A 22,513-nucleotide genomic window follows, 5' to 3' on the forward strand; every position below is an offset into this window, starting at 1 on the left:
AATAATATGAAAACAGAATTTCTTTGAAGATTATAGTAAAGGTAAGAATGAAAAATGACTGCCAGAGCCATATCAGTAATAGTTATAATATATTTTAAAAAATCAAGATGTTTAATGTACTGCCTGTCGCAATTTGTAAATTCTTTTATGAAACAGACATTATTTTCCTTCTTATTTCATTCTAGTTAAAATAAGACACAATTATGTCTGATTAGTTCGAACACTTTAACGAATGAGCCTGTCAAAGTCTGGTTGTCAGAGGTATGCAATATTCTTAAAAACAATAGTGATAAGAGGTTATAATTCTAACCTATAAACTGTTGTGACCGTCTAATTTACTGTAGTTTTTGGGTGTAGTATAATGTTAAAATAAATTACTTTTCATAACATTTCCGATTCACTGTTTTATTTAGATTAGAATTTTGTTTTATGTCAAAGGCAATCTGATCTGATACTCAGAGTTGATTCAGCAACATTGCGACGTTTTGATGTCACAAATTTAAATGACGTATGTACAAAATAATATTGAACGGACTATAGGTTAGATAGTGTAACAGAAATATTTACTTTAATACTTCTCATTTCCTACAATAGATATTAGTTAATAAAACGCATGCTTGTATAAGCTTCAGAATAAAATCTATGCAGTCTGGCCGACTACTTTCAAAGGAAACAAAAAAATTCTGAAACTAATGTACTGTAATTTAATAAGCCTAGACCAGTAAAAATCCCACTAGCCGCGCTGTACGAGCAAAGTAGAAATAAGGGATTAATTAGACTAATTAGATAATCCATTTTCTTGAGGCCACCATCCAGACTGCAGAACTACACCGTAAATATTTATCAAAGCTAATTCGGCTCGTGTTCAATATTTAAGTAGATGATACGTGGGAGTATCCATGCTGCCCCACCATTCCGGATATTTATATCAAAATTTAATAATGCTCGAGCAAATCCCCCTTTTTGACGCGCCATTTTTTCCCATCTCGTTTACTTTGATCTAATTAATGATTCGGGTGGATTCGTTCGGGCGCGAATATCGAAACAATTTTTTTTTGATGATTTTTTTCGTAACTCCGTGACGCAAGGGGCGTTTTTTTTCCGGCGCGAACGAAAATAGCGGCTACTTGGGAAAACGAACGATTTAGTATCACCTGTTGAACATTCTGATCGAGAAAAATTCTAATAAATTTTTACTTCTTAATACCGAGAGCGAATAATTTCAAACACACAACGTTTATAATATTAAATTCCAAAAAAATGTAATATTCGTATCAGATGATCATATAATAAAATTCCATTGTGTAATTTTAAATATGTTTTTTCCGTATTATTTTCTTAATAAAAAAGCATTTTTACCTTTATCTATAGAGGATCAGGCTTTTGACAAAGTATGGCGTACAGGGGTCATGAAGACTTTTCGAAAGGGGAACCTCCTCCTATCTGCTCAAGAAGGGTTAAGAGTATCATAGTCTAACTTATACTAATCGGTATAGTGCATACCAATAACTTATAGTCTAACATTATAGTATAACTAATGCAGATATTATCGAAATATTTAAACAGCCACAATAGCTTGTAGGTTAGAGTGATTTATTATATTTACATTAAAATTTTTGTAAACCGTTTATGATAAACCCTGGCCTTATCCACTTAATTAACAACTGTATATTCAAGTAAGGCACATATTTACCTTTTAATGTTTACATTAATGTGCATCACGTTAGAAAAAAAGCAAAACACATTAGAACCAAAATAAAACAACTATACTGGTTAGTCGGAAGATACCCTCAACTTGATCTAAAATCAAAAAGGTTGACCTATAATACAATTATAGAGCCAATTTGGACCTATGGGGTGCAAATATGGGGTTGCACTAAAAATTCAAATCAACTAGTCATACCACGCTGTCAAAACAAGGTTCTTCGATTGATTACCAATGCCTATCGCTATGTAACCAATGAAGAACTAGACGATGACCTGGAAATCAAATGGATTTGCGAAGTTATCCAAGATTTCGCCTTGAAACACGGAAGAAGATTACAAAATCCTACTAACGTGGAAGCAATATAACTGCTGGACAGCGCGCAGGATGTCAGTAGATTGAAACGAACAAAACCATACGAACTTATATAAAATGTATACATTTAGTGTAAACTATAGCTATAAGTTAATAAGTAATACATAATTATAATTTTATAATTGAGGAATACATACTGATGTATTTTGTCGCACTCGTCTTGCTTGTTAATTAATCCAAGTATATAGGAAAAGTAGTAATAAATTAATTGTAAATTAAGATTGTACTAGGCGTACCTAATAAAGATGTTATAAAAAAAATGTTTACATTTATGTGTCGATATCTCTAATATTTATAATACGAGTATATATATACGCAAAACAATGTAACCGAATTTATTTCATGAAATAAAGAAGTACATTCACCTTTCTGCTAATGATAAGTTGGCCAAATCGGATAAGTTTTCTAAGCTAAGGCCTTTTTTTATCAACTAAATAAAAAGTTGATGTGGTTTGGTGTATTTTCCCAGAAGATATCGATTGATGAAGATAAGGTGTCATATTTTGGAGATCATTCTGCTAAAATATTCATACTAGGAAAACCAGTAAGGTTTGGTAAATGTGATGTATATCCTCAGCCGGAGACCTTATGGTGGAGCTTCGCAGAAGGTTTAGGTAAGAGGCTTATAACAAACTTGTTGAAAGTTATTCATGATCCTGAAATTAATACTATATTTTTTGATAACTTCTTCATAAGCCCTTACCTTCTTACTTTATTGTCCTAGATGAAATTCTATAGAGTCGGTACAGTGAGAGAAATCCGAGAGGCTTCATATCCACCACAAACAATAAAAGACTTAGCGCAAAAAAACCAAAGGGAAACTTTGATTTTAGATTAGATTAAAACAACAAAGTATTCGGTATTAGGTGGCGTGACAACAGATATAACCGGTAGGAAAAGAAACACAACATAGTACCTCAACCAAATGTTATCGACTAGTACAACCAAGGCATGGGAAGTATGGATTTGCATAACAATGGCATTGCAAAATATAAAATCAGAATTAGAGTAAAAAATGGTGATGGCCATTATTCTTCAATAGAATTGGCAGTGCTATTGTCAATGCGTGGAGAATGTACTAGCTGGTAACAGGTTCTTCTATTAGAAAAATCGATCTTAGATCCCATATTGCATTCAGTCTATTGAAAATTGAAGAAGAATCTGAACTGGAGGGAAACCTCAAATCTCAGAGAAGAAATACCAACTTCCAATAGAAACAGATTACCAGGAGCAATTAGGGAGGATAGAGTTGATCATTTTATAATCCGCAATAAAGAAAATACAAGGAAGAGATGCAAGATTTCAAAAAGCCAGACGATCTACCTATGCAAGAAATGTCCGGCCCACCTTCACACAGAGTGTTTTTACAAATTTTGTGAGCGATGGCATCAACTTTGATCAGTTTTTTATATAACTAACAGTTTTGTATATTCTCAGCAAATAAAATCATATAATCGAAATATAAAAATATCTTACTTTTTACCAGGAAACTTCCAACGTTTCGCCAGCGCAAAATTATCTTCGGCGCAGATGGCAACCCATACTGCTATTTAGTTTTTAATATCTAAAATGTTATTTCAATTAGTTTAAAATGAAGTTGATGAGAAAATACCATAATATTTCTTAACAATTTTTATTTTTATGAAGGATTAACAAGACATGAGCCATCTCTAGCAGATCATTGACAATAGCCTACCGTTAAATACACATATATGAAATGTTGATCCGAAAAATTACTATCACGAATATGTAAAACTCAATTCTCAATACTGTTATTTAGTTGATAGTAACTTTCCGATAGTTTACGAAAGGATGGATGGATATATAGATCTTCCTTATGGTGGCATAGATTCAAGTAGTCTGACTGATATTGAACTATTGTCTAAGTTATGTTGACTTTAATGGCATCCGTTAATTGAGACCTTTTAGCATAACCCTACAAATATACACCCCCCTTAATAACTGTGGTTTAGCGTCAAATTATACCCTTTTGATATCCAGTTCATATCATGGCACCTGCTGCGTAACGTGTGAAAGTTTCTGATGTTTATCGCGGATTGATATCGCTCATAAAATTATTTTCATATATTCTTAGTAGATTTAGACCCAAATATCTCTCTAAACTTCCATTAGCGTTACAAACTGAAATGGTTATAGAAATAGCAGCAAAAAACCTTACAAAAAATATAGGCAGGAAGCAGCATATTCCGCGACTCCTAACAGTGAAAAATTTGCAACAAAATATACACATGTACCATGTACAATACAGAAAAAGATAGCATGAAAAAAGAAAGTTACGACGAAATTGGCAACAACAAAGGACTAAAGAGAATAAAAGAAAATTTAGTAGGGCAATAAAAGAGCTGAAAGAACTAATCCAAATTGAACAAAACCAAGATATTCAAGAATACCTAGAAAACTTGACACCAACTGAGACTACAGACTATTCATTGAGAAAATCAACAAAAAAGCTTAGGAGATCCCAGCAGCATAACCCACCCATTAAAACAAACGAAAATAATTGGGCTAGAAGCGATAAATAGAAAGCCGACATTTTCTCAAAACACTAAAAAAATTATTTTAAACCTTTAACCTATAACGAGGGTACTTCAACGTGTTTGTGTGAAGTAATTCAAAAGAGTGTCATTACATCCCAATGTACTCACTAATCATCTAAATATGCGACGTGATAGTGAAGTACGTAGACTAAAACGTGTATCACCATCTGATCTGAATCCTGGATCTATGCAGACTTTAAAATAGGCTTTAGAATAAGACTAATTAATTAAGATAATATTTTATACAGAAGATTGCTTAATGAAGTGATTTTTTACAAGCCATGTATATATATATATATATATATATGTATATATACAAATGTATATATATATATAAGAAAAACTTATTGCCAATAAGACAGATTGTGGAATCACGAAGTGTAATTTAAAATAATGGTATTCCTACAATGAAGCAGCTGAAAACGGGATGTGTTTCAATTACAATGTTTATTATATTATTAGGTGCTTACATGAATGCTCATAATTTTTCACCTTAGAAAGGCCTTTATTGAGAAAATATATATAGTATAAACGAATCAAAATATTTTCCTTCCTTTCCTAAAACCTTTTTCTCTATCGCATCACGGGGATACTGTGTCGAAAAAACGTAATCAATTTTCGCACTTCTGCAAACTTTCTAACCTCTGTACTAGCCACATCACGCTTCGTCCGTTTAAAAAAATGGTAAGCAAACACAGATATCTCGAAACCATCAAATTTCAGAGCCCTTTATATTGGTACTTCCCATTTTTCACCAACGGATATCATTGATCAAAATACATGCAAGTCTTATGAAGCAACAAGAAATATATTTTAGTTATAGTATATATTTTCACAAAGCATATCCAATAAAATGTTAAGTGTTATAAGATTATATGACCCATGCTATTTTTTTAAGGTAGAACTTGCTTTATATAAGTAACTAATATTTGTATTTTATTTTTCAGTTTTCTTCGAATTTCCACCGTCCGGAAACATTTCCTCCCCCTTCGACACAATATACCATTCCAACTGCACTGCGCCGATCTGCTTCATCAACGACACTCGAGACAACGCCACTCTAAACGAAACCATTATCGGTCTCAACCCGACTGAGCCCCTCGCCGACGTCATACTTATGAGCGCTCTATCTGTTGTACTTGGCTTGATGATTCTTGTAACTGTTATTGGTAAGTAGAAGCTTTTCCTACAAGCGCTGCCATTTAGTTTCGGCAATCAATATCGAAATAATAAACGTAGATAATACAAATTTTCTCTTTAGACAGTGTATATATAATTAATGTATAGTAACGACTATATATCAATATATAAATAAACCAGTCAATGTTTAAAATTATAATTTTTGACCGTAAAATATTAAATCCCCTTTGGAATAACTTTCTCAAAAACTTCTTAATGTGTTATACTCGATGTGCTGATTGTATTTACACATGCTCATCTATGTTACTGATAAGACTAGCAATAAAATATCTTTGCGGTATATTATTAACAAGACAAATATTATGAAAAATTTTAAATCTTTTTTTGGCACTAATTTCTCGAAAAGTACTCATTATATTTAAACAGAACTTTTAAACCCTAATATATATTCCTTTAGGTATATAAATCTATATTTCATATTAACTTATGATACAAATGGCATCGAGTTACCAGGTAGTCGAAATACATTTGTTTTTGAAGTAAATATGTTCATAAACATAAGTTATAACAGGTCAATTGAAAAGTCCCCGGCCTACCATAGTAAAACACATTTTTTGGGGCAAAATAAGTTTTTTTATTGAACATAATTGCCTTCAAAGGTGATACACTGATTATGGCGACCCTCCAACTTTTCAATATCATTTTTGTAGTACGATTTGTCCTTTGCTTCAAAATAGGCCTAAGTTTCATCGATCACCACTTCATTCGACGAAAATTTCTTCCCAGCGAGAATTCTTTTGATACCTGAGAACAGGAAATAGTCGCTGGGGCCAGATCTGGAGAGTACACTAGTTGAGGAAGCAATTCGAAGCCCAATTCATGGATTTTTGCCATCGTCTTCACGGACTTGTGACACGGTGCATTGTCTTGGTGAGGCAGCACTTTCTTTTTCTTCAAATGCGGCAATTTTTCGGCAATTTCGTCCTTCAAACGATCCTGTAACGCTATGTAATAGTCGCTATCGATGGTCCTTCCATTTTCAAGGTAGTTAATGAAATGTATTCAATGCGTATCCCAAAATGCAAGCGGCATAAACTTGCCATCCGACTGTTGCGTTTTCTCACGCTTTGGAGTAGGTTCATCGTGTGCAGTCCACTCGGATGACTGTCGATTGGATTTCAGAGTGAAATGATGTAGCCATGTTTCATCCATTGTCACATATCGACGCAAAAACTCGGGTTTATTAAGCTTGATCATCTTCAAACAGTGCTCCGAATCATAAACTCGTCGTAGTTGTTGGACAATAGTGAGCTCATGCGGCACCCACTTTGAACAGAGCTTTCTCATACCCAAATTTTCGTAAATGATATGATGTACACGTTCAGTTAATATCTTTAGAGTGTTATTTCATTCAATTTCAATTTACGGTCATTCAAAATCATTTTGTGGATTTTTTTAGTGTTTTCGTCGGTAACAACCTCTTTTGGGCGTCCACTGCATTCACCGTCTTCGGTGCTCATTTCACCACGTCTAAACTTAGCATACCAATCATTGATGTTGATTTTCCTGGAGCAGTGTCCGGAAACTCGGTATCAAGCCAAGTTTTGCTTCAACTGTATTCAACTGTCTTCTAATCGGCATCGTAAAATGTAATTAATCAAAGTGAGAAATGTTCTTGAACACTTAGTAGTAAAATGTCACTATCACAAAGGATCACCGAAGTTAAGAAAGCTCTCGCGCGCGTAGATCGCCCGACATATATCGTGATATCTATATATACATATATATATATATATATATATATATATATATATATATATATATATATATATATATATATATATATATATAGATTGAAGACCATCCAAAACATCGCCCATTCAAATATCCATTCGTTTTTTTTTTGTTTTCTGATCGAGCATCTAGGTTAATACCAAGTTCATTATTCCAACCAACGTGCGCCGCTACAGGAGTGCATAACTTTCAATGATGTTTCGACCTACTTCGTACAATCACCGCGCCGAGAGAGGTGCCCCTGGGCCACCGAAATATTTGATCTTGATATATTTTCCGCGTCGAAAGTCCCTAAACGGTTTAGTAGTTTTCCGCAATTGTTGGGATGGAACCGAAGTGAGATTTAAAATTCAACCGAAGGTATAAAAGCATTAAGCGCTTCGCTTTGGCACTCGAATTCCTCTCGCGAAGATTTCATTTATCGGAGACGTCGTCGGAAAAATCTATTAGGAAAATCAGCGGAAAATAAGGAATCCGTATTAAACTATGTCGGAAAGTTCGGCGTTCACGCCTTTTTTTTTGGTTAAAGCTTCGTGATGGCTGCATTTATCGGAAGATATTAAAATACCGGTTTTATTTTTATTGTAAGAGGTTTACTGTTTATACAGCGTAGCACAGAAATGAATTAGTGTATTGAAAATATAAAGAGAAAAGCTATTATTAAGACTTTTTAAGGAGTTTTTATATGTTTTCCAGAATAGTTTTGGAAGCGAAAGCCTGTAAAAAATGACTCTTTTTGGGCATACTGCATCCTTTTTGCTTTTGGTTTGCAATGAAACTGGCTTCTTTTTGCTTTAGAACGGCACATTTTTTGACAATTAGGTATTTTAAGTGGGTTATTACATTAAAATAAAAGATAATATACTTGAAAATATTATAGTATTGACGGATTATTTACGATACATATTTTTTATCTAACATACGTTCACAGGCAGACACCAAAACTTTTATTTTTCCAGTCAGATTCCCCTTTGCAGTAATTCCGAAGATCTTCAACACATCGTCTGCAAACTTTATAAAGTGCCCAAGACCCAAGGTATTATCTTGATCTCCAAACTTCTAATGCAAAATATGCGAAGGATAATTTCGGTTATAATATGTCGGTAATACTACGTATAGTCTATTCAAAACAGCAGTAAACCCACGTCATCTGAATTGACGTCGCAATGTTGCCGCACCACCTATGAGTTTTAATACATTTTGACTTTGACGTATAACAAAATGCTAATTTAAATAAAATAATTAAAATATAATATAATTTATTTTAACATTATAGTACATCTAGTGTATGTATTATCGAAGAAATTAAAACTAAAGTTAATTATACACCCACAATAATTTATAGGTTAGAGTTGTTTTAGTATATATACATTGAACTTTTTACCACACTAATATATTTATTATATTTTTATAATGTGGTAATATATTTCCACCTAATTAACAATTGTTTATCTCAGTAGTGTATTTTATTTTTATTAGAAAGCATATTTACCTTTTATGCTTAGTTCTTGTTTTTTTCGATGCAATATTTCCTTATAAAGTCATTTTGATATTACTGTATAACTCGTTAATTTGTTCTGTTACTACCCATATGCATCTTTCTTGATAAATCTTTATCAATCACTGCATTTTCCTTAATGCATTTGCCATATCTATAAAACAGTATTATTTCTCTCCTCATACATTTTGACCAAACGTTATGTATATTATGAATAATAAAACAAAGTCAAAAAAATCTTTTATACTCTATGATATAATTTCCTACCCTTAAAGTATATTATATACTACAGTTAAGTATATATTAATCTTCAGTTGTTTTCTCTTTCATCGCCCTGTCTTGGTAATTGTCACCATTGAATTATAAACCATCATTTATAAAGTAATATTCAATCACTCTCACTTTCAGAATCATAACTCAAGTGAATTACTAATCTATCAAAAATTTACTCACAATTACACTATATCTCAATTTATTTCTCAATGTGTCTTGTCGAGGTCATCCGAGCCGAAGGTGTTACTGTGGACAATGATTTTTTCCATAAATTCATACAGTTTGGGCTTCCATATCCTTGTCGATCTGAATGTTTATTGTAATAATTATTTTCAAAACCCCATATCAACACAATTGGATTAAATACGCAGTTATAGAGAGAAAGACTTAGTAGTCTGTGTCCATAACGTTCAGCAATCTGATCAATCATACATTTTCTCTCAGGCTTATTTCAAAAAAGCGTTTACTTTTTTACAACATAATATCAAATTAAATATTTCATTTATATTCATCGATTAACATCTCCAAATAGTTAATTCTTTAACATGGTTTCTTCTTGACTTATTTTATGTACCCTTCGACTTGAAGGAAAACACTAATTCTGCGACAGGATTAAAACCATTCTTGTTTCCAGCATGAAGAACTAGCATATGTGTACAATAAATTATTAATAATTGTTATGACTAACAAAATCAATAATTGATAATTATTCCAAGCTGTAAATTCTAAAGCAGTTGAATACGTATTTTCGTTTATTTCGACCCAAAATACACATATATTTTGAAACTTTAATCTTTACTCAGAAGACAAGAAAATTTTGAATATTTTAAAATACTTTATTAATATTAAGTGCAGCTGCAACATGCTAAATACTATTTCCAATATAACTGCATACATTTTGTATATGTATATATACTTACCTTTCTAATATATTTCACTGCCGAAGACGAAGGGACGTTCCTCCTACTGTTGCGATAGCCGCGCGTTCGAATCATGCTGGAGCATGGTCGTAAATTTACGCTTGTGATTGTTTAAAATGTGTGAATGTTCCAGGCAAGACTACAAAATCCGACAAGGGAAATGACCCCAGTCACGCCAGTAAACAGGCTGGGTAAGACCGGATGTCTTCCGAGATGATTTTTGAAGTTGGTCACTCGCCAGTCAGTAGGCTTAATGCTGAGAACCGTGGTTCGGAGCCCACATTAAACTTTAGGCCCAATCCAGATAAACCCATAGTTGGTAAAAGGAGACTTCACTGGCAAGAGGGGGCATAATGAGGGAGGCATCGTTACTATTCAAACGGTTTAATGGTTTTGGTATTTTTAAACGGAACTATCCAAACAAACCAAATTTTATAAACTAATTAGGTTACTTATTCGGACGCATCAGGCTTCATTTTGTCTCTCTTTAACTAAGTTAAATAAAGTTGATTAGTAAAATCCGCTCAGAATTTAAAACGAATTTTACGTTTTTACAAAGTGAATTTGGCAATATATTCGACGCCATTAATATCGTGCATTGGCTGGTTTATTGGAAGGGTTATAGATAAAATTAATAAAATTGGTAAAAACACAACAACAAACAGGCAAGCAAATAAGCTATATATGGTCGATATTGTTGAATAAAATATGATTTTATCATTATTCATCACATGCTTCGCAGCCTTAAATTCCTAACACTCGGATGTCATCCGATAAAACATTAACGTTATAATCAACATAGTTTAATGCAAATTCCTAAGACCGTCCCGATTTTCATAATGCATTTCCCAGGCAGCAACGCAGCGCCTTCCATAAATAAAATTTGAGTAAAACGGAATTTTTGCCGAGCGGTAACCGCTTAATGCTTTTATATCTTCGGTTGAAATTTAAATCTCTTTTCATCTCCTCTCCCACAGTTATACACATAAATACGAAACCGTTTACACGTATCTGATCACTACATTTTATATAGCGGAATTTTTATTATTTCCTATGGTAAAATAATTTTTTTATTTTTATTTGGAAATATGTTGTTGATGGCATACTAAAAGTGTATGCCATCTGTATCATGCATATTCTGTGTTGAATATTTTTTAAAATTATTATTAAATTTTGAATGCTTGGTAACGTTTACTTCAAAAATGAGAATGTAATTTAAAATACCTGTTATAATCCAAAAATTATGAATACCACCCTAGGAGCCATTACAAGAAAAAGATATTGAGTTCAGTCCTGTTATACCTTACTTAGATTACTAACTCCCATCAAAAATTAAACTGGCACTAATGAGTATATATCTACCAGAGGAGAAAAATATTTTAAGAGAGCAGAGATTCTATAGTAATAAATTGGTAAAGGGGAAAGTATTGTTCAAAAATAGGTCTATCTTGAATATCTTCATCACAAAAAGATGTAGATTGGTTTCCTCGTTATTATACAGGTTAACAGTTTTTGATATTATAGAAACTGTTTGAAAGGCGATGTTGATCTTTAATATTCAATTTCCGGAAGGAAAAACAGCAAATGATTTCTGACACTTGTGCTCCAATAAGCTTGAACAACAGTATTTAAAATTACAATTTTCCTAACCCTTATAACAGATGGGGCAAAAGTCCCGCTACCAGTTTTATTGTGGATACGCCACAAGAACGAGTAGAAATAGTGACAATATTTATTAAAAATAATCGCGCCATTATTGTCACTCAGTGGAAATTGCATCAAAAATATCCTAATCGTCCAATGCCTCAAAAAACCACAATTTATCGTTTATACGCAAATTTCTGACAGTACGGTACGACAGTAGACAGGCCTCGTTCTGGAAGACAATGGAAGGCTCGTAACGCTGAACATGTAGCTCTGGTGCGCAATAGTGTTGCAGAGCCTCCAAAAACATCAATTCGGAAGCCAGTTACACATTTCTGCACGGAATTTAAGACGAATTTTGAAAACTGATTTGAAAATGTTCATATACAAAATTCACTTAATCCAAAAGTTGCTACCGAGAGATCCTGATCAACGAGTTGAGTACAGTAATGCAATCCTATGGCTGTCTAGTGAAATAGAAGATTTTTCGTTTAAATTGACAACGAGCGATGAAACATCATTGCATCCACTAAAAAGAACTGTATGGTGTGGCATTCATGGTGGAAACATCATTGGTTCCTATTTTCTTTGAAAATGATCAAGTTGCTGCAGTTACTGTTATTGCTGAATGGTACCAAGACATGATTCGAAAGTTTCTTGTGCCTGAAATCGAACAGCAAAGACTACAGGACATGTAGTTTCAGCAAGATGGAGCTGCAGTACACACAGCTTGTTCAAAAATTGAATGATTGAATAAGATTTTTCCACGAAGTCTAATTTGGCAAAGTGGAGATTTAGGCCAGCCAGTTGAAGATATTCAGTCTCAGATGTTGCAGAATACCTTTAAAAGTTTGATGGAGAATCGAGATTACCATTTGGCTGATATAATTTTTCAAATACAACGAAATAAACGTAAAGACCAAATAAACTTTTTATGAAAAACAAACTTACTTATCTTTTCTTTGAGCAAAGTTATAGGCAATCAAGAGTAAATTACTTCCTGATTTTTGTAACAGATTTAACTAAGCATGAGTATGCAATGTTATTGTTTGTTACATATGTCATTTTATTTAACTAACATTATCCTTAAAACCACACAAGTTACGTTTCGTCAAAAATACACCATTCTAGATTTATACATTTTAGAAAATGTCGAGCTTTGTGTCTATAACAATACAGTAACAACAATTTAAATTCAAATTTAAAATCCCTTTTTATCCCCTCTCCCATAGTTATACACATAAATATGAAAGCGTCTACACGTGCCTGACATGTACATTTTATATAGGCTGAATTTTAATTGTTTGCTATGGCGAAATTATTTCTGAATTTTATTTTATTACATTTTTGAGTTTCCGGAAATTTTTGTTGATGATATACCAACAATGTATATTTGAAAATTTTCCAAATATTACGGTATTTTTTTCGTCGGATGTTTTAAAAATTGTTGTTTAATTATCAGTTCTTGGTAACGTTTCCCACAGAAAAGAGAATGTGAAGTTAAAATGTATGTTAGTAATCCAAAAATTGTGAATACCAGCATAGAAACTTTTACAAGAATGTAATGTTGAGGTTAATCATGAATCATTCAACAGATGATTATACACGCGACATATGAGAATTCTACGGTTCATTACTATTTAGCTATTTTGTTTTTGTTCTTTGATTATTGTTGCCTTTTTTCTTCTTACTTCCGATGCTTGTTTTTATTCTGTTTTTTTTAGATTCTTTAATTGCGATTCTCATTCTCCATGCATCGGTTTTATCACTGAATCTTCAGTGTTATTGAAGGATGTGGATCCCAATTCATTCAGAATTTCGGGGAGGGAAAGACTCTTCCAGCTAGGAATTCCTCACGCGGTTGAAACACGTGCTTTAAGGATTTTTAGTAAAATATTTTCAACAAAAATATTGAACCGGCTTCAACAAATAAATAACAGACATTACGGAGACATTCTCCAAAGGAACATATTTAGATACGTGGACAAGCAGATAATGAGTTGTGGATATTTAAAAATCCATCTAAAACAACGAAGAAATTAATTAATATAATTAAGAAATTTACACACGATTAATTTCCACATAAAATCATATCCTCAATTATCTTACTGAAGAAAACGATATTTAATCAACAAAAGCAGGTCTTTTACATCTATTGTTTTGAAAATTACTATAACTTTTTCACTAAAATCGCTACAACTTGTAAATTGAAATCATTGAAATATGGAAATGTAATATATTCAAAGAATGTGTCTTTGTCTATCTCTATGTTATCTCATTAAATCAAACGCATTTTACTAAAGCAGGATCTGCAGATATGAGACATTGTATTGATTAAGTTTGTCAAGTCGTAACAGAATTAGATTTAACATTTTTGGAGTCAGAATAATAAAAAAAGCGTATCTCCATTTAAAAATCAAATTTCCATATTACGTTTATAATATAAAAGCTGAATTTGTATGTGGTCCAATTCTTTGTCTTCGTATATGCAACTTTTATTGAATAATGTATGCATAAATCAAATCGAAAATGTAAATAAAACCATTTAGAATTCCATGTGGCTTTGAATACAAATCATTTCATTTCACTTATATTTTTTCTACAGTACAATGCACATTGTAAACATTTTTATTATTTATCCTGAAGAATAGTTTATAACATTGTTTTATGCAAGATGTTCCAAATCATTCTTCATTGCAAGATACTATTGGATTTCAGAAATATTAATATTTTTTTAGTCAAAACACAATAGGCTAGATGGTTTTAATGAAGAATCACAAAAACATGGATGTGTAATAACATTATATTAGATTTTTTTAAATATTTTTATATTAAAATTAAAAATTAGAATAAAATGTATTACAACTTTAACAACAACAACAACTTGTTTGGCCTTCATTATCTCGTTCCTGTTCGAATTAGCTATTAGGAGACGAAATCTGTTTCTGATTCTCACTATCTAATGGCTTCGGAATTTTCAATCAGAATAATAATAATCATCGGTTCGGACTATAAGTTTATTACCGATAGTCCCAAAAGTTTTTGATAAACTATGCATAAAAAGCTAGGCTACATAATAAAAAAAAATTCCCGAAAATATCAGTTTGGGTTTCGCAATAAGCATGGAACTATAGAACAAGTGCATATACCTAATTGCCAAAATGTATTATATCTCAGGTTTTTGACAAAGTATGGCAAACGGGCTTGCAGGTTAAATTAAATAAACTTCTCCTTCATCCGAAATCCAAAATCGTTTCGCACTGTTAGACATTTTATAGTAAAACAATGCGACGAACATACCGAATTACATCCAATATACTCAAAAGTTCCGGAAGGTAGTGTACTAGGTACAATACTATATCTTCAATGTACAGCCGATCTACCCACCACAAAATAACTAATGTGGCAACATACTCAGACGATACAGCAATCTTAAAATCTCATGAATATCCTGTTATAGCATCAATAAACCTAAAAATCCACCTGGATCAAAAACAACTGTATTTGAATACATGGCGCATTAAAGCCAATGAAACCAAATCCACCCATATAACTTTTACCCTGCGTAGAAGAACATGTCCATCAGTGAATATTAAACATTGTCAACTCCCCCAAGAAGAGGATGTTAAATATTTTGGTATGTATATAGATCGACGCCTAACCTGAAAGAAGCACATACTCGCTAAACAAAACAACTTGGGCTTATGTTATATCAAATGTCCAAGTCCAAGTCCAAGTCCAAGTTATCATTAGATAACAATATATTGCTGTATGATTCTATACATAAGCCTATTTGGTTATATGGAATCCAACTATGGGGTACCGCTGGAAAATCTAATATATCCATCATTCAACGGTTCCAAAATAAAGTGTTGCGTACCATTGTTGATGCTCCGTACTATATTGTACATGAGGTGATACAACGCGATATTCGTCTGAAACCCATAACGAGTGTAATTCAACGTGTTTGTCTGAAATACTTCGAAAGAGTGTCAATGCATCCCAATGTACTCGCATATCAGCTAAATATGGAACGTGATAGTGAATTAAAATTATAATTAAAATTATATAAACATAAGAAATTGCCTATTGGGCAGATTGTGGAACCAAGCCGGTTTATAAAATAGTTTTTTTTTAAATATAAAGTTTTTAACTGGAATAAAACGAGAAAGAAAATATTGTCTGATCTTAAAGCGAATTTACAAATTGCGATAAGCAGTACATTAAACGTCAGGATGATGTGAGTTTGCTGTTAGTTTGAATATACTGTATAAAATACATATATCTCGTATATGTGTAATACAATTTCCTATTTAGAATAGATAATAGAAAGTGATGTTAAAAATTTAACGCAAAACATTATGTTATACCGCTATGTAATAAAAAAATGTACATAATACTGAATATTTATTTAGAAAAAAACATCATGTTTCAGTGTTAGTAGTAAATTTACATAAAAAAGGTCAATTCAAATCCTTAGAGTATAACTAATCCAAAAAAATTGGGACTTACAATACTAACAGACATTTTCATTATTTCCAATAGTGTGGCGTGAACGTCTGTGGTACTATAAAAGGCGTTGGGTCGAATACAAATATAGGCTATAAGAAAACAAGCCCCGGGGATTCAAACTACGTTATTCAGACATTACGTTATTATTGTATGTAGGCTTCCAGTGAGCCTGGCGGTAATTTCACAGTTTATCATTCTGATACTCGTATCCCCGTTATTCAATCTCCCTTAAACTCACCTGGGTAACATAATAATATATAAATAACATAACATATAACATATAACTATTTTTATTTAGAATTAAACCGTCTCGATGGAATTATTAAGGCTTATAAATTTATGATTGTGATGCATATTTATAAATAAAAATGAATCGCAGGAAGTTCAGAACCACATCATAAAATTGGAAAAATTTTTTGTTGTGTTCATTGTCACGACAGGATTTGTACAAAAAGTATTAGAAAGGTCTTACGGAAAAGTATCTTACATTTAAATATCATAATATAAAGAGAATGGCACTGAAGATATATGACAATTTTTTCTGTTGTGTTCGTTGTCACGACAAGATTTGTACAAAAAGAATTAGAAGGTGCTTACAGAAAAGCGTTTTACATTTAAATATCATAATATAAAGTGAATGGCGCTGAAGACATCTGACATTGAAGAAACACTGACTGATTGACGTTTTGTCTAATTTCTTTTCTATCAACGAATAAACAAACAGAAATGAACTGCAATGTATCAAGATAAATAACCTATCTATAAAAATTAATCTATGCTGAATGGATTATTACCATTATTACCCAGTAATTTTACCTTTAAATTTAAATTCAGTTGGGTAGAATAATAATATAAAAATATGTAATATATAACGGTTTTTCTTTAAAATTAGGCCATCTTGATAGAGTTGTCAAGACTTAAAGTTTAAAATTTATAATGGTGATCTATATGAATAAAAATGAATCGTTAAAATATATGTACGCGCAACCACTGCACCAAATTGGATATTTAGTTTTTCGTTGTGTTCGTTATTGACACGATAAGGTTTGTTCAAAAAACAAACTGAAACGACTCTTATATTTTAATATCACAATATGAAGAGACTGATACGGAAGTTGACAGATTAACTTTTTTCATAGCACCAAAATTCTGTTGACATTTCCACTGGCTTTAATTCGTTTCAAGACGAACTAGTTTTCTCAGATATTGGTACCAACTGATCGATTCCATTACCACTCAAAATGAAGTTTTCAATTATCCAACCGAATTCCTAAACTCATTTAATTTATTTGATATGTTTACCGCCACACAATTTACACCTCACGGTTGGATAAATTAAAATCATGCTACGAAATCAGCCCAAATAAATGAAATGAAAGATTTGATTGAAGCTACTATAATCATAGAAAACTTCAAAGACAAGGAAGAGCTTATACCAAGAATACCACTACTGCCAACCGACTTTCCTTCTTAATTTAAGCGTTTCCAGTGTATTCGCAATGACAACTAATAAATCACAATACCACACGTTACAAGTAAGTAGAATAAACCTTGAAATGACATATTTTTCATGTTTTTGCACGTACAGTTGTACATTGCCAGCAAACCATCAGTAGGTTTCGTGAATGATGATTATTTAGTCTATACTGTGTAAGAAAAATCTCTGATAGTTTTACAGCAATTTAATCATATTCCTATAAAGCTCTTCACCATCCAGAGCCGGAGCTAGGGTAGATTTTAAATATTTTTCACCAAATCTCACCATTCTTATTCTCCAGTTACGGGAAATATTATTTTCCTATTTTTTTTAATGTCTTTTTTGAACGATTCTTTGTTGCAGCCACACAATTTGTTTACTTTTCAGTAAATAGATCTATATCTGTGTACATACACACCTTTGCAATCTTGTGACTCTGAATTGTTCTCTAACTTTACACTATTCGTCATATCTTAGACGAACGAACTTCAGTTCTAATATAATTTGGAAATGAAACAAATGTAATTGGTTTTAAGCATCGTATCTGCAAGTCTACAATCTTCGATATATCATTGTAACGGTATCCAAGCCCTAAAGCTACACAAAAGCAATAAAATTATTCAAAAAAGCCGTATGACGGTCTTGATTATGATACTTCCTATCTTCTACATGTACTATCTTAAAGAAGCAAAATCTGCTACAACTTGGTCGTCGATTCGATAGTTACTTCAAACCAATATACTACTTTATTCTTCTGTATAATTGATCACAATAACTTGAATTCTTTCACTTATTCTAACTTGTATGCTGCGGATATTTGCAATAGGCGTCAACTGTCAATAGTTTTTCACCTACACTCAAACTGTTCATATACCAACAAATATTCTTTAAAATATTTATTATAGCAATCTAGTAAATTAACTTGTCATGTCATTCTTTTTAATATATATTGAGTTTTACTAATAAATTTACTGAACTAGCCAAATTAGCATTAATATCTTTTATCTTCTTCTATAATATCTGACTTAAGCCGTCATTATCTAGAAGCTGGAAAACTTTTGATGATTGCTGTGGTACTGCAGCTTCTGTTCATCTCTTTGGGAATAGTTCTGCAGGTTTTCTACCTACTCGATAGTTCCTATCTTGAAATCCTTATACAGATTATCATTATGAATGTAGCATGAAGCATGAACAATACCTCGCAGTATCTTTTTTGAAATATTTACATAATATTTATATTATTTTGGCGGGTACAACCACAGAGTTCATACATAACACCTTAAGTCCATACTCATAACAAGAATTCTTGGTCATGTAACAGCCGACTATATTCTGACATGGCTAAATATCTCCTAATAAGCAATCTACATTTTGTACTCCAGCTTTAGTTCTTCACATTTTATCCCAACATGTGGCTTCCATCTGAGTTTAACATCAAGGGTCATGTCAAGATAGCTGACTGTATTTCCATACGAGATTACTTGTTAATTATATCTACTGACTGGTACTTTATTCTTTTTCGGTGAAATGAATATGCACTGATTTTTTTTATTCGTTTTAATACGTCACTATTCTGACCAGAATAGTATTTGGGCAATAACTTTTTGTAGTGTTTCAACTGATTCAGTATTGTTATCTCCGCTAGTAGCAGTGTCATCCACAAGTGTAGAAATCGCACGTTCATTGAATGTGAACAAGTGTCGAATGTACTATTCGACTGGCCGCAATACATTTCCCTGTGGCACACATGCTTTGAAAACATGACAAATTAAATTTTCTCAAGTTTCTCAACTACAATATTCTCTTAAATATAAAATGTTGCGATATTGTGCGAAAGAAATACGCCATTAGCAAAATTCAAGAATATTCGAAGGATAAAGTACATTTTCATACATTTTGAAATTTACGTACTCTTTTTTAATTAAGTACAGCTTTGTAAATCTAACAAATAAATTAAAATATATATATTATAGATAATTAACTTTTAACTAATTACTTAAAGGAAATTTTCAATCCCAGTTACAATATTTAAACTCGAAATAGAATATTTGTTCGGATGTAAATTCGAACTCCCTCTCACTGGCTCAAGTTTTTAGTTCTGACTTCAAGTTGACGTCCCGAAACTTATAATTGCATTTGCAAACTTGCGTTCGGAATGGTCATACGACGAAACTGGGACTTTAACAAATTTATTTGTTTATTATCATTGCGTGTTTGCAGTAAGCGAGCAAGCAGTAGCAGTATCTTTAATTGAATTATTTGTCTTATTTACTTAATCATCAGGAAATTGTATATTACATATAAGTAGCAAATTTTAAATACTTATGTCCGCTCATATCAACCATATAAATTAAGACATGGTGTTACCTGTATCAAGTCGCATTAGGTACCCTCATGTTCACCAACTTCATCTTGAAGCCTTCGATTTTCAGTATGCATCATTTTATCGAAGAATGAACAAAAATATCTTCAATACGTTGAAAATGTCTGAATTTGTACCAAGTAAACCAGGATTTGCGGGAAGTTTTACTTCTTGAATTCAATTTGAAGGAAAAAGCAGCTGAACTTCATCGAAAGCTGTGTCAAGCTTACAGGTAACCACGCTTCATCCATTTGGATATGTCAATACTAGTTTCGACGTTATAAAAGTGATTTTAACACCGAAGACAAAGAGCATTCTCGAAAACCAAAAAAAGAAAAAAAGACGAGGATTTGAAGGCATTACTTGATGAAAATATCAGTGGCGATCGCTATCAACTCCAATTGATGGGTTTGAGTGTTATTATACTTTACAGTTTATACTTCAGCCAGGCGATGCTCGAACATATGTTGAAAATCTGACGAAAACATGCCTGGAAGCATTAATCGACATATTCTCCAGATCTGGCTCTTTCTGATTTTCTTATGAAGATACCAAAAAATTGGTCTACTCGTGGATATCCTCAAAAGACACATTGTTCTTTCGAGATGGAATCTACAAAATTGCTGTGGGGAGATGGGAAAAAGTATCGGATGTAGATGAACAATATTTCAAATTAAAACAATCCTTTAAAACTAATTTATCAGTAAAATGTATACCACTATGAACAAAGAAACAACCTAAAAACCATCTCTGGAAGTCTGAAATATTCAGGATATATTTTAAAATTACTCAAAAAATATTGGCATGGCAGAATCGAGAAATATGTGTTTTTTTAATCTCTTAGGACCTCAACAATCTGCCCGTGGACAATAAGTATTATAATATGATTTCCGTTCTACAATAAAATCTAATGACATGTAGAAGATTGCTTCAGTAAGTGAATGTCTAAATCTTATTCTATATACTATTCTAGCTAATTCTAAACTCTATCCTAACTTATTCTACAGACTGAATTAACTTATTCTAGAGATTATCATATCTCAATCTATATGTCTGTTAATCAATTCGTATGGTAGTTTGCGTTTCAGCCTATGCACTACAGTGTCATCATGCACATTTAACTGTTTGGCGAGTACATTGGGATGCACTAACAACCTTTCAGAGTACTTTGCGATTCGAATCACACTCCTTATGGGTTCTAAGGGGATATCGCGCTGAATCAGTTTATTGGAGACGTAATATGGGGCATTGACGATGACTCGCAACACTTTATTTTGGAATCTATGTTAGATTTGCTAGTAGTGATTCTCATTTTAATACTATAGGTCCAAATGGGCTTAAGTATTGGCTTATAGAACAAAACCCTGTTATTTAAGGATAATTTAGATTTACGCCCTATCAGCCAATACATATGATTTAGTTTAAGCCCAAGCTGCTTGCGTTTTGTCACTATAGCTTTCTCCATGTTAAACGTCGATCAAAATTCATTCCCAAATATTTAACTTTGTCTGCTTGCGGGAGTTTATAGTTTTTTTTTTTTTTGAGGGACAAGTTCTTCTACGTAGGATGAATGTCACGTGGGTAGATTTTGTCTCATTTGCTCTGATACGCCACGTTTTTAACCACAATTCAATTTTGTTAAGATGAAATTGGAGATTTCCTGTAGCTGATATTGGATCATTGTGCGATGATAATACCGCTGTATCGTCAGAATATGTCACAATAATAGTGTTTTTGAGGTCGGAAGATCAGCTATATACCCAATAACACCTGAATGAGGAATAGAACATAAGAGATGTCTTAAAAACCTATATATTATTATCATTTTGCCTCTATAAAATTAGTTTTATCATTTTGTACATGCTTTCTAGTATCATAATGTGTATGTATTAACATTACACCAAGAGATGTAATACTTTTATGTCGATATGAGAATGGAATCTCCTTTTATGTATCCTTTCGTTTATCTTGATCTCCTGAATAATGTGCTGGTATGATAATGATTTATTATGTCTTGAGGACTCTAATTAATTCACTTATTTGAAATATTTATCTCATGAATTTTAATAAAACTTGTTTTTGTCCCAATTCTTTATAAGTTTAACATTACTTTCTATTGATCTATTTTTTATTACTAAATCTAGGCTAATTATATTCAACTAAAAAAGTAGGAAATAAGAAAAAACTCCTCCTGTTTTTTTATTAGATCTAAAATAACTTGCAATCAGGACTTGCTGTGCGATTCGTACCAGGTT

The 22,513-nt window shown here is 32.2% G+C and overlaps 1 protein-coding gene across 1 annotated transcript in view; it reads left to right on the top strand.

Moving 5' to 3' along the window:
- Positions 1-22,513, top strand: part of LOC143191326 (5-hydroxytryptamine receptor) — a 584,206-nt gene that overhangs the window by 440,644 nt on the left and 121,049 nt on the right. The window contains exon 4 of the mRNA XM_076396264.1: positions 5,586-5,807. Coding sequence (XP_076252379.1) covers positions 5,586-5,807 — 222 coding nt within the window. The remainder of the gene's footprint in view (positions 1-5,585; positions 5,808-22,513) is intronic.

Source organism: Rhynchophorus ferrugineus, unplaced genomic scaffold (assembly GCF_030347505.1).
Source record: "Rhynchophorus ferrugineus isolate W39M unplaced genomic scaffold, kcgeb_rfMv2 rfM2, whole genome shotgun sequence".
In the NCBI taxonomy this organism is placed as follows: Eukaryota; Metazoa; Arthropoda; class Insecta; order Coleoptera; family Curculionidae; genus Rhynchophorus; species Rhynchophorus ferrugineus.